The sequence below is a fragment of the Cyprinodon variegatus genome, unplaced genomic scaffold (assembly GCF_000732505.1).
Source record: "Cyprinodon variegatus isolate N-32 unplaced genomic scaffold, C_variegatus-1.0 Scaffold139, whole genome shotgun sequence".
NCBI lineage: Eukaryota > Metazoa > Chordata > Actinopteri > Cyprinodontiformes > Cyprinodontidae > Cyprinodon > Cyprinodon variegatus.
The window spans coordinates 942,984-955,641 of record NW_015150592.1 but is presented as its reverse complement, the minus strand read 5'-3'; the positions used below and the strand labels follow the sequence as shown (position 1 = coordinate 955,641).

Here is a 12,658-nt window from a genome sequence, read left to right as displayed (position 1 = left end):
AGTTAATAATCTTCATTTTAATTAAAGCTTTCATTTGCGGTCATTTTACACATAATGAAGTTGTTCAGTGGGAACAAAAAATCTGAAACAACTGAAAGTTATTAATAAGTCAACACAAATAGATGTATAAATCAGATTATTTTCGGCAAACTGGAATGACAGATGGCCTAATTTTCAAACATTCTCACAATTATATCTACTTAATCCTTAAGAAGGTAAGAAACTGTGTTGATCCTAATACCTTCTAGGCATCGTCCTGTACGATGGAGCTAGTCACAAACACTAGTCATTAGTGGATATACTTATTCTGATATCATGTACGTATATATTTTAGGGTCATGTGTAGAGCTATTCTTACACCAAATCTTGTATTCACATTGATATCAAAGTATTAAGAGACTTTTATTTTGGTTTAATCTAACTAGAACCCATTACTTTAACATTTCACACATTTACCAAACATTCACCAAAGCTTGAAGCAACTTCAAGCATGATTTTCTTTTACAGTGGAGTCCAAAGCTGTGAGGGTTAACAAAAGTCAATGATTGATTTCATTACCTGTTGTTTTAATGGTAAAAGTCATGGGTTATGTACCCAATGACGCTTGCAGAAGAACAAAGAGTTGTCTGTAAATAAATCCATCAGTATGTTGTGCAGCAATGGAGTTGTGATAGGCTTGCCCATTATTATGTGCTTCTTGTGCAATATCTGATTAATGGGACACCCTTTACATGCCACAACCCAAAGGGCAAATTAACTAAACAAGTTGATATAGTTGCACTAATATAGGGTTGGATTGCATTATAGATACTGACAGATATAACATTTTCAATATGATTTTAAATTGATTTTCTAGTATATTACACATGGATTATAGAGTATTTTTATGTATTTCTTTCTTTGTGTGATTTACATCATCAACAGCCTTGGTTACATGTAGATTATTTGCTCATACAGTCATGGCAAAAATCTTAGACTGCTCTTTATTTTTCATGAGATAATGTATGTATAAAACAAGCAATAGAAGACAATTGTGTTTTTTGTTGTGCTATGAGCAATAAAACACCTCACCAACTCCCTATTCTACATAGATTTGCCCAAACTTGCCATGGTATGGAAATGTCTAAACCTGTTACCAGCTTGCTTCTTAATTGCTTACATCCAAGAGCACCCACCCCCCTTTTCCTCTAACAACTTGGAATTAGAGCTAGATGCATATTTTGGAATGAGCCCCAAGGGCGTTGTTTAAACATCTTTTGGCTAAACTTAACCTCCCAAATTGTTTTTAAAATATTGTCAACCGCTAAGATGTTTTTATGTTTAGATCTTCTCTTAATTTCTATGCCCATTATCTAATAATGCTTTTGCAGGGTCAGAAACAGCATAGATATAGCAGTAATTAATTCATTGGATAATAATGAAAAGTGAAATGAAGCCAATAAATCCAACTTTCCCTAAAATGCTGACACAGGAACAACTGGTGAAGTCTCTTGATGGAGAAAGGATAGACTCTTTTGACCCATTTAAGGTGGAATGCAGACAAGAAACTTTTTTGATTCTTGGGTAAAAGTTGAACAATATTCAGCCCCTTTCTTAGAAGCGCAGTTACAGTGACATTCAGTGTTCAGACGATTAGAAAACTTTTGAGTTTCAGTTTATAAATACAACTTTTTGAGGTGATAATTTGCCCAGGAGCTTTTGAGGCCATATGCTGCAAACACTTCAGCACAAATCCTATTATCTAATAGTCCAAACTCCAAATAGAAAGATCAGTCATCAACAGCCTCTGGGTTTGAAATTCACAGCAACAAAAAGACTCAAGGCTTTGGAAAAAGTTTTAGCCACAACAGTCCATATGCTGGGCACTCACAGGAAGCTGAAAGTGCCTCCAGTTCTTATGATTGGAGATTATGGTGGTAAAAACTAAGCTGATGACAGGCTGTGCCTCTTTGTCTGAAGGCAACCAACTTGAAATACTCTTGCACCCTAAATTCACTGGAGTTCTAATTTGGTCCGGGTGCCACTGTAACTGATGAATGATGGCTAATTTATGCCCATTGATTGATCCCCTTTTTTCTCCTGCAGTCCCTTTGCTGTACATGGTCGTTTTTACCTTGCTTTCTTGTCTTTACCACCTTCCTTGCTTGTGGGGGAAACAATCACTTTGTTTCTCTATTGTTCCTCTTATATAAAGCCTTTTCTCACTCTAGGTGTTTGTTAATGTCGGTCAGCTGTATCTTCCCCCTTTAGGCATCTGTTTATAGGGGCAGCATTATCTTGCTTCTTTACATCTGTTCTAGTTCAACAATTGTTTTTTGGCTGTTGATCTTATTTGCCTCTCTCAGTGTTTAAAGAAACTTCCTTAGCATACAGACCTCTTCTCAGCGTGCAATCCATTTCCCAATGCTTTATTCGTTGTCTCAATGGGTTGACTATTACTTCCTCTTTTAACTCTTTAATGAGGACTAGCAGTTCACTATTCCTTTTTGTTCCACATAATAACCATATACATATAAAACTCTCCATTTATTGAATAATACAGTTTGTTTTAGGTCACAGTATACAATCACCATGTTATATGTTACTGATTCGGGCATGTTCATACTAAATCCAAATTTAACAGCTGGAGTTTGTCATGATTTTACTAAGGTTCAGACCCAAATGCAGAAGACCAAAGAGGGAGACCAGGGAAAAGGTTTAACAGATTGAAGAGATCATTCAGACAGAAGTGTTGCTCTGAACACTGCTCAACCAGAACTGAAAAGTGAGGGGAAGACACAGAGGTTAGTTCAGGCTCAGTGGGAAATTGGACTTGTAAACTTGGAGAAGAGTATTTGGTTGCTGACTCACGTTTCCAGAGAAGGTATTGAATCCTTGACTCCAGTCTGTATGCTGTAGTTCCAGTGTTTGTCTGATTCGGTGGAGGGCGGAACAGGGTTTACCCAGAATGCGGTTGTTTGTAGGTGAACGGAGAAACTGACTGCCACTCAGATTTCATCCGGTACTTGAATGGGTCATTGTGGAGATGAATCCCTTTCTCAGTGCGAAGCTCAAACAATCTCTTGGGGAAAGTGGATCCAAACCTCCTGTTTGAACCCCAGCTCAGTTTGTAGCTCAGTTGATCCTTCCAGGGAGAGAAGGTCCGAAAAATCCAGTTTGCAGGATGACTTCCTGCCGAGAGGCAAAGACAAAACAATGTTAAAACTCAGGTAGACAAAAACTCAGTTCGACTCAGCAAAACTCAGCTAGAGTACCCAAAACTGGCAAACACTTTGGCGTCGAGGTAGTGGCAGTCAGCAGCTTCAGAACGCTCCGTTAACGAGGAAACCATCAGCAGGTGTGTGAGGAGGCGGACCAGAGCCAGGTGCCTCCTGGTGGAGGAAGGGAGACAAACACAGAAACAAAAACACACAGACAGGACTCCTGACAGAGTTAAGGATTCCCATGATATCTTTATGTCTAAGGGCGGATCTGGTGCGCAGCAAAGGGGAAAGAAACAGAGTAAGGCGAGGGTGGCAAATTTAGGGAGGCCAACAGCACAATTTTGGCAAAGTTGGTAACGTTTTGGTTGCAAACAGGCCTGCAAAAAAGGTTAAAAAATATGAAGTTTTGATTTGCATCACAAAATCCAGTCAGGGACTAGATGTGGCTGTGTGTTACAAAAAAGAAAGAAAGAGCACAGCGGAGGCAAGCTTTTTTTTTAAATCAAAAATGGAAGATGGAGAAAAAAATGTTGACAAAGGATAAAGTGGGAATGATCGTAAGAGGATTTAAGGTGGCTTTAAAAAAGCCATTATAATTTAGCCCAAGAAAAACTATTTTGTCATCTTACCTCCAACGCAGATGTATGCCTTTTCTCCCCAGCTCTACTGGCGTCTACCCAGGCAACCCTCACTGATCCTCCATGTTACTCCTTTTATCTACCCCAGTTAGCCTAAAGGCTAGCTCCAGCCATCCGTAGCCTCTCCTAGCTCTGCCTCCATGCCTGGCTTCTCCGATGTAGCACTGTTCTACTCTCGACCAGCTTTAGGCTCTACTCTGCCTTTGGTGTAGTGTCTTTCCAGAGGACTAATCCAATCTGCTGCTGTGCAGAAGCATCTCTTAAAATGACCATCATCCAGACGCAGGTTCCTGGAGGAGGAGGTGATATTTCCCATACTTAATCCATCCCTGGAGAATATCCTGAACTCAGGGACGTCGACGCCAACAGTTTTGTTCAGCTGTCAAAAGTACAGAAAGCAATGCAATTTTTTTTTCTGAAAAATCAATGTCTGCCATTGTGGAAATCAACAATCAGCGACTCAAAGACATAGAAGCCTTTTGCCGCCCGGGCGAATTCACTTACCTTGCAGATTGGTTTCACCAGCCAGGTTAAAATCGCTGACATCAGGTTTGGTGTAAACGCACATTAAGATTAATACCTGCAAGACTATATTAAGGTCTGAAGACTGAAAGTTTTTTACTTTATTTGGTGTTTTTAATCATTCTTGACAAGAACTATGGAAACATCTTACTTAATTTCTGCTTATTTTGACATGGTCTAACATTTTTTACACTAATTTGTATTTACTGAGACTAGACCAGTCACTAAGAATATCTGTCAGTAATCCCACTATTTTTTGACCATGGAACAGGATCAGGTTAGGAACCCTGAAAAGATTTAATTGGGAAATCTTAAGAATCTCTCCAACGCAGAACCCATATTGGTTTCTGTTGGCCAGCTTATGTTCCACAAGGCTTGCAAAAGATCATGCCAATTTTTCTTGATTACTACTCAATACACTGGTTGCACTTGAATAAGCGTTTGAGAACCATGACTATAGTTAATACAACATGTAAGATTTATAAAGATTAAGATTTAATGCAATGAAGAATGAATTAATGGGGAACCAAACAATATTAATCCACAGTCCCATCTTCCTATTAACAGTTTAACATAGCATCAAGGAACTTATCTGAAGGTTATTGTTTTATCTTTTCAATGTGGTTTGAGTATTCAAAACTCTTTATATGTAACATATTGTATGTACAATGCACTGTGTTCGGCTTCATATTTGTCAAACGTACCGTTTTCAGTAAATCCCCATTGAATTCATGAAAAGATGCTTCTGATACGACTTTTAAATGTTAACATCTGTATTGACATTAGTTTACCTTTGATGCACCATTGTCTGTGTTCCTTTTGATGGATCACTGCCTGTCCATCTGCAAAACTACCTACACTCTAAGTATCTACATTCCCTTCAGACCTTTCAGGCTTGACATTTTCTAGAAAAAAAGGAAAGAACTACATGCAGCTTTTATTGCAAATTATGGCATTATCTGCTTATATTATATTATATAACTGCTTATATTAAGAATGGGACAAAAGAATGCGCTATCTGATCTCTTTCTGCATCAACTCAGCTTAGATTGTAAATACCACATGAGTGGAGACGGAAAGGACAAGCAATCTACCTTCAGCCCTTTTAAATTACCATTGCATTCTGGCACGCCTTTAACGCTGAAATAGGTCAGTAGCTGCCCTACCCCAAACCCTGTCTGTCTCTTAAAACGTATGCCCCACCAGGTACCTTGGAATGGATGTTCAGTTAACTCTACCCCCATCTGACCTCCATCTGTCTACTATGTTGTTTTATAATCACACGCCCAGTGTGAGAAGGTCTCTATCTCATCATTCTGTCCTTTTCCCTGATTTCACCTTGTGAAAAGACGGAGAGAACAATAGCTTGTGTTCCAGGCAGCAGAGCTTCATTCTAAACAAATCCATCCGCTCCATTGTTTCCATCCCACTGATGGCTTTTATTGTTGTTTCATAATGCAATGAGAGGAGTTAGCACTTTCAAAATGAATGAACGGCTCTGATGATTAGTTTAATACTTTTACTGGCTTGGAACACATTTTTAAAGGTTACATAATGAATTTTAGCAGATTATATTGAGTTCTAATGTTTTGGATTAAACACTGATTTATGATGATTGTACTTGTTTGTTTGATTATGATAGGATGGATATTCATGTTTTTGCTGGCTTTGTTTGTGCATGACAGTTTGAAAATGTAACGATTGCTGATTTGAAAATGGATTGAAATTGTGAGGCATGAGTGTTTCTTTTTTTTGTCCTTTAATTGTGAACAACCCTAAGACACTAATAGCAGACAGTAAGTCTGAGTGCCTCATGACGAAGCAGTTACCTTTTTTTTTATTTAACCAATAAGTTCTTATTCTTCAGTTTAAACAATACGTTTTAGACATTTTGGGGTATAGATATGATTGGTTGGACAACAAACATGAACACAAGGCACACTAACCAGTTGGATTTGAGTGAGAACACTTTAATGTAGCATTTGGAAATGTAGCAAATTGAGCATGTGGGGAGAAACGTTCAAAAGGGCTTTGTCATAGCAATCCACACCCTGTCATGAGCAAATGATAAATGGATCTGGTGATCTATTTAACACTTTTTTTCGCTTCAAATCATAAAAAAGAAAACAAGAGGTCATGTTTGAGGTTACATAGGTGAAACCATCTTCTCCCTAAGTTAAATCGTCCCTCTTCTTGTCTTTAAAGTATGTCATCTTGAAATTAAAAATGATTTAAATGGATTCAACAACATGGTCTCGACTCAGTTATTGGAGTTACTGTAACAGCAACAGCAAGTTATCCAGAAGCTTATATTGAATAAAATTTGTAATGGTCATCCTTATTGATTTTAGACATCTTCTGTTGGAAGGGAAAGTAAAGACACTGTCTTTTCACTTACTCATCTCTCAATGACTCATCTTCTCCAATAGTAAGGTTATTTTTAAGACCAGAACCTCAGTGGTTTACAGCATGTGGTAGTTGACAATGACTAATGAGCTTTCAAATAACACTCGCTGTTGTTAAGCAAGCAACAGCATTACAGTAGTGTTTAATAGCGTTATTTTCACATGATAATCTATTGTGTGTGTTTAAGGAGTTTGATACAAATCAGTGCTCAAAAGAGAGATTGATCTGTTAAGCTATGCTAATAAGTCATTTTTTGTTATTCTGATGAACAGAAGGAACATATAATAGATGGTGTGGCAGAATCCTGCTGTGGGAATGCCTTTCTTTAGAAGGAAGAAAGAGGCTTGTAAATAATTATGTCAAACAATTTGAAGCATTACTAGGAAAAACATTTGGTTAGAGTATGTTAAAGCTTTGACAACGAGGTAAGGGTTCATTGTAAACAACAGGATTACAACCCTATATAGGTTCATAGCACTAGAATAGCTGGATCACAGTCTATTTAGACATTCAGGATGACTTAGTTTTAACTAAGAAGAAATACTCTTAAATCTCCTTCTCTTAAGGCTTGTAAAAATGCTTACAGTACCTCTCTACTCTACTGGCCAAGACTGGAAATAATGCACATTTCTGTGGGTCTTTCACATACGATTCTAAGGCATTAAGATTTGTGATTTTAATCATAAAAAACCTGAAAAAGTTACATTTTTATAAATAGTTTTGTAAAATAACATAAAATATGACCTTCCTCCAAAATCTGTAGAAACATATTCAAGTATACAAGTGCCACAAACACAAAGCTTGATAATCTTATTGGGATAATTATATTACATGGCTGTAGCCAGGTCATATTTCAGTTGTTTGTGCAAGTATTTTGATATTTTAATAGAATATGGATTAATTCAAATTAAGCTACTGTCATGATTGGTTTAATATCAAACCCACATGCAGAACACAACGGAGGCTGGGTAAAAGTTTAACAGAGTTTATTAAAGATGTTGACACACAGAATCATGAACTGGATCAGGAACAGGTCCGGGTTGGGTTCACTGAAGTCTGCAGAGATGATAGTTTGATTAACTGGCAGGCAGATGATTAATGAGTCCTTAGATAATTCTGATTCTACCTTGACGGGATCCAGACTTCTCTTTGTGAGAGAGGGAACCCATGGGTCCAGAGACTGTTGGTTCAGCAGAGTACACAAGCAGCTGCAGCGTCTAGCTTCTGACTTTGAATGGCAGACCTTGATCAGAGTTTCCAGCTCTTCACAGAGAGCAGCAGGGGAAATCCAAATAGGAATCTTCAGGTTTGGCTCACCAGGGCTGGAAGGCAGGTTAAGCTCACCCAGAGCTTCGGGCTTGAGACAGGTTTCCTGTGAGCAAAAACAGAGGAGAGTTAGAATCAGTTCTCTCACTTGAGACAACTAAGATTCTTTCAGGTATCAGAGGCTCAGGTTGCTAACCAAACTAAGGTCAACACTGCGGCGTCGAAGGAAGGTCTGGCAGCTGCTTATAAAGGGAAGGTCTCCTGATGAGTAGATGTGTCTCAGGTGTGCTGGAGGGCTCCAGCCCCAGGAGACCCACGGCGCACTCTGCTGGAGGAAGGTGGTACATCCCCAGATCCCAACAGCTACACTGAGAAAAGTATGCTTAGACAATGACTCTTGATTTTTGTTACAATACTGGTCCCTTAAAAACATACTGCAAAATAAGGACTGTTTTTTTTATAAGTTATCATCTTTTAAACACAGTGTACTCTTTCTAGAGCATGTATGATGAAAAAAATCTGATTCATTAAAGCACGTTTCAACCATTAGGAGATAGCTATAAAAAATCATAAAAGACAAAGAATTTTATACAAGCCTGCTTGGTGATAATGCATTGTAATAGAATAAATAGCTGGAAAATTTTATATTTATATATTTGTTTTTATTAGACTTTAGTTACATGAATAGCTTAAGTAAAATCAATTCATATATCCAAAAATTCCCAAAGTACGCTTCTTCAGCTTTGTACAGTCAGTGAAAATGGTAAAAACCTTCCTGATGTTAAACAAAGAAAAGCTGTAAATGGAAAAAAACAAACAAAAAAAAAAAACAAAGGTTTTCCTGTTCTTTACTTAAACAAAAAATGACAAAAACCAAATCAAAGGCCTGCTAATCAGCTTAAAGTGTTTTTCCCTCTTCTTGTAAAATAGGATGTTATTTTTAAAGAGCGGCTTTAATGATGTCACTGATGGGAAAATTGCTACTTAACTATTGAATAACTATACTAGTAAGTTTTATATTGTTATTAACTCTATGAGGGAGAAAGGTTTCCTGTTTGCTTTTAATAGTTTATATGTTCTTTCTGCTGCATTTAATGGTTTCTGCAGTTCCTCTACTTCCTCTACTGCTCTATTCTCAGTTGCTTTGCATTAGTTATTTGGCTTCACCTGATTTCAATCCCAGTAATCTTCTCTCCTAGCGTTGTCTTCCTCTTAGGTTCTATGATATTCAGTTACTTTTAACCTTTGTTTTTGTACTACGTGTAAATGCAACTTGTTATTGCAACAAGTATCACCAGTACTAACACATAAAACAAATACAATACACAAATGGGTATCACCCTATAACTCCTGCATCTGATTTTTAACATTAACTTAAATCTATCTCTCATAAAAACCTGTTTGTATTACTTGTGGCTAGAATTCATCATGCAAGACCCTTTAGGTTTCTAGAACCTTGAGTATATTTTTTGTTTGACTTAAGAGGATTGGAGAAAGATGATAATGTGTTACAGTCTTACAATTGCACTTTGGAGAGGCATGTTTTATCTGCATAGTCTTTTTTTTAAATTTCAAATAAATTTACAGCTTTCTAATTTTGGAAATACATTGAAAACACTCTGTAATAAATAAAAATTAAACCTGGAAATATTTGCTCATAAAACAATATAAGTTACTCTATATTGTGGGACCTTTATTTCTGAAGGATTATGGCTTATTCTGCAATGACACATTAGTATATATATCTATCTCACTGCATGTCAAAGACATATTCTGTGTCTTGCAAAGCTATCAATATGTATAACACTTTTCCATATTTTGTCAGGTTACTACCAACATACAGTATCTCCACAATGTTCACCAAAAAAGGGCAAATATACAACATACATATGTATTTACTACCTGTGTGAATCAGTCTAAACTAACTTTTGCCAAAATAATGACTTAAGCTCATACTCTTTTGTCCTTATCATACTGTTTATTCATTAGTGTTGAGGGGATTTATGCTTAATCTTAACATCTTAACTGATATAATTCTGTTCCACAGCATCATAGTAAAGGGGCTTACTACTAGAGGTGTCAAGAAACAAAGTAAAAAATACCCTGTTACCTTAAGTAGAAATTTTGGCTATCTATACTTCACTGGGGTAATTGTTTTTTGGATAACTTTTTACTTCTACTCCTTACATTTCAAAAATAGACTTGTCAGTTTTGTTTCATTGACGCTCATTTTCGTTATGGACTGTTGGTATTTAAAAAAAACAAAACAAAATAATTACAAAAAACTAAATCATTTGCTTCATCCAGGCAACTATTTTCTTTGTGGTAATTTCTGCACAAACATACCAAAATAAATAGTTTTTCAAAATGATTCAAAGTAAAATTTGACGCTGTTGTCATTAGTTATAAAAGTAATAAAATTAGGTCTAAGGAAATTATATTCCAGAATTGTAGAAAAATGTTCCTGTAGTGCAGTATAAGGTTTAAAGCTTCAGTCCTTCACATTTTTTCCTGCATTACTTCTTTTTTTAATATTTAAATAGTTTTGAAATGGTACTTTTACACTTTTACTCAATTAAAAAGCTTAAGTTGATATTCTACCTTCTCCAAAAGTGTTTTTAAACAGTAGAATTCCTACTTCTATTTGAGTAATAAACATTAGTACTCTTAATACCTCTGCTTACTGCAAATGCATAGCAAATTTTATTAATTCTAGTTGGTGAGAACTTGTTTATTCTAGAACTTTCTTTTCATACTTCTTCTTAATGATGTCCTACTTTATTTTGGCTTATCACATAAAATTTTGATATCATAAATTAAAGTTTGTGGCTGTAACTTAAAAAATATTAAAAAAAAGTTTATTAGGTATGAGTAGCTTTGCAGAGCACGGTAACCAATAACAGTGGAAATATAGGTTATGTACACAGTTTTACTCGTGACTTATTTTGGGTTCTTTTTAGGAAAAATACTGCTAAAGCAAATTGTTATAAGCACAAAAAGGTTTCAACCACAACACTGGTTGGAGTGAAACAAATTAAGTTATTTTTTCTAGTCTTCTTTTACCCAATTTTTACATTTCAGCAGAGACCACTTAAACTCCTGGCAGATGGAACAGCCTGACTTGAACAATCCTGGCTACACAGGAGCCTCTACCATGCTCCCTGTGTGTGTGAATTCTTCCAGCCCTGATGACTTTTCATCCTCCTGGGTAGTTGTCATCCTCTTCCAACGCTGCTCATGAAAAAAAAAAAAAAAAAAATTGAAGATTTTGGCAAGACCATGAAGAGTTTGTGTTTATCAGTCATATCAGATTAGATTTATCTAGATGAAAATATGTAATAGATAAAGATGGGATTACATCCATCAATTCAACAACAGCAACATCTGCTTCTCACAAAGTGTTTTAAAGTTAGCATAGTATGAGTTTTTAGAGTGCCAAAATTTTAACAAATTAATGAGATATCGATAACAGAGGAGGTACCTGTTTGATGCTGCCTTTGGTGGTTAAAAACATGTAGATCACATAGCCTGGGATGAGGATCATTGAGGACAGGGCCATACACCATCCAATCACTTGGCCCCACAATGGATACACATACTTCCCAAGCATTAGTGGGGTCATTTCAATTGCACTGAAGGTGAAGACTCCCTATAAATGACAAATATAATTTTAATTGTTTCTTTGAATATATCTTTTGGTCTTAATATTCTTGTCATAGTATTATGTTCAAAGATTATGTGAGATGCTCTGATTTTAACCCATTTTAAACTTTTCTGATTATTTCTGAATTCTCTTTTAAACCTGTAACTGAAGATTTCGTAACTATTTATTTGTATGATACAGCTGCATATAAGTATTTGAACACCTGTCTATCAGCTTGAATTCTGATTCTTAGAGACCTGTTAGTCTCCCTTCAAAATGTTCATCTCCACTCCATTTATTCTCCTAGATTAGACTCACCTATTTGACGTCATTAGCGCGGCACCTGTCCACCCCATACAATCGGTAAGAATCCAGCTACTACCATGGCCAAGACCAAAGAGCCGTCCAAAGAAATTAGAGACAAAATTGTACACCTCCACAAGGCTGTAAAGGGCTATGGGGAAATTGCCATGCAGCTTGGTGAAAGAAGATGCATTGTTTGAGCAATCATTAGAAAATGGAAGAAGCTACTGTAATAGCCATTCAAATTGTCCCCACTTTCCTTGATGGGCCATTGGCTGGTCCTAGGCAATTCCTTTTTTATTATCAATCTTTGTACTAAAATATTCTGTCATAATTTGTGGACATTAAGATCTAAAGAGAAGTGTTATCTCCTGGTCAAACCCTGTAATTCATTCAATGAATGGTGGAGTCAGATTAAAAAAATAGGCACGCACATGGGAAAGACATTGGCTGGAAGTTGGAGGGTATTTTGCTGGCTGCAGGGAAATGAGTTGCCATTCGGCCAGCTTTTGACTGGGAAGGGCCATTTTGAAAGGCTGATACTGTAAACATGACTGTCAGTCAGAGATGGGAAGTAACGAAGTAAAAATACTTCGTTACTGTACTCAAGTAGATATTTCTGATATTTTTACTTTACTTTACTACTTATTTTTATGGCGACTTTTTACTTCTACTCC

At 36.5% G+C, this 12,658-nt stretch overlaps 1 protein-coding gene across 1 annotated transcript in view; it reads right to left on the bottom strand.

The window, feature by feature from the left end:
• Nucleotides 1-11,135: 11,135 nt before the first annotated feature.
• The window catches only part of LOC107085979 (sodium- and chloride-dependent GABA transporter 1-like), a 13,219-nt gene continuing 11,696 nt past the window's right edge, over nucleotides 11,136-12,658 (bottom strand). The window contains exons 13-14 of the mRNA XM_015376684.1: nucleotides 11,517-11,684; nucleotides 11,136-11,266 (exon numbers count right to left, since the gene is read on the bottom strand). Of these exons, the coding sequence (XP_015232170.1) occupies nucleotides 11,171-11,266; nucleotides 11,517-11,684 (264 nt within the window). The 3' untranslated portion in view covers nucleotides 11,136-11,170. The remainder of the gene's footprint in view (nucleotides 11,267-11,516; nucleotides 11,685-12,658) is intronic.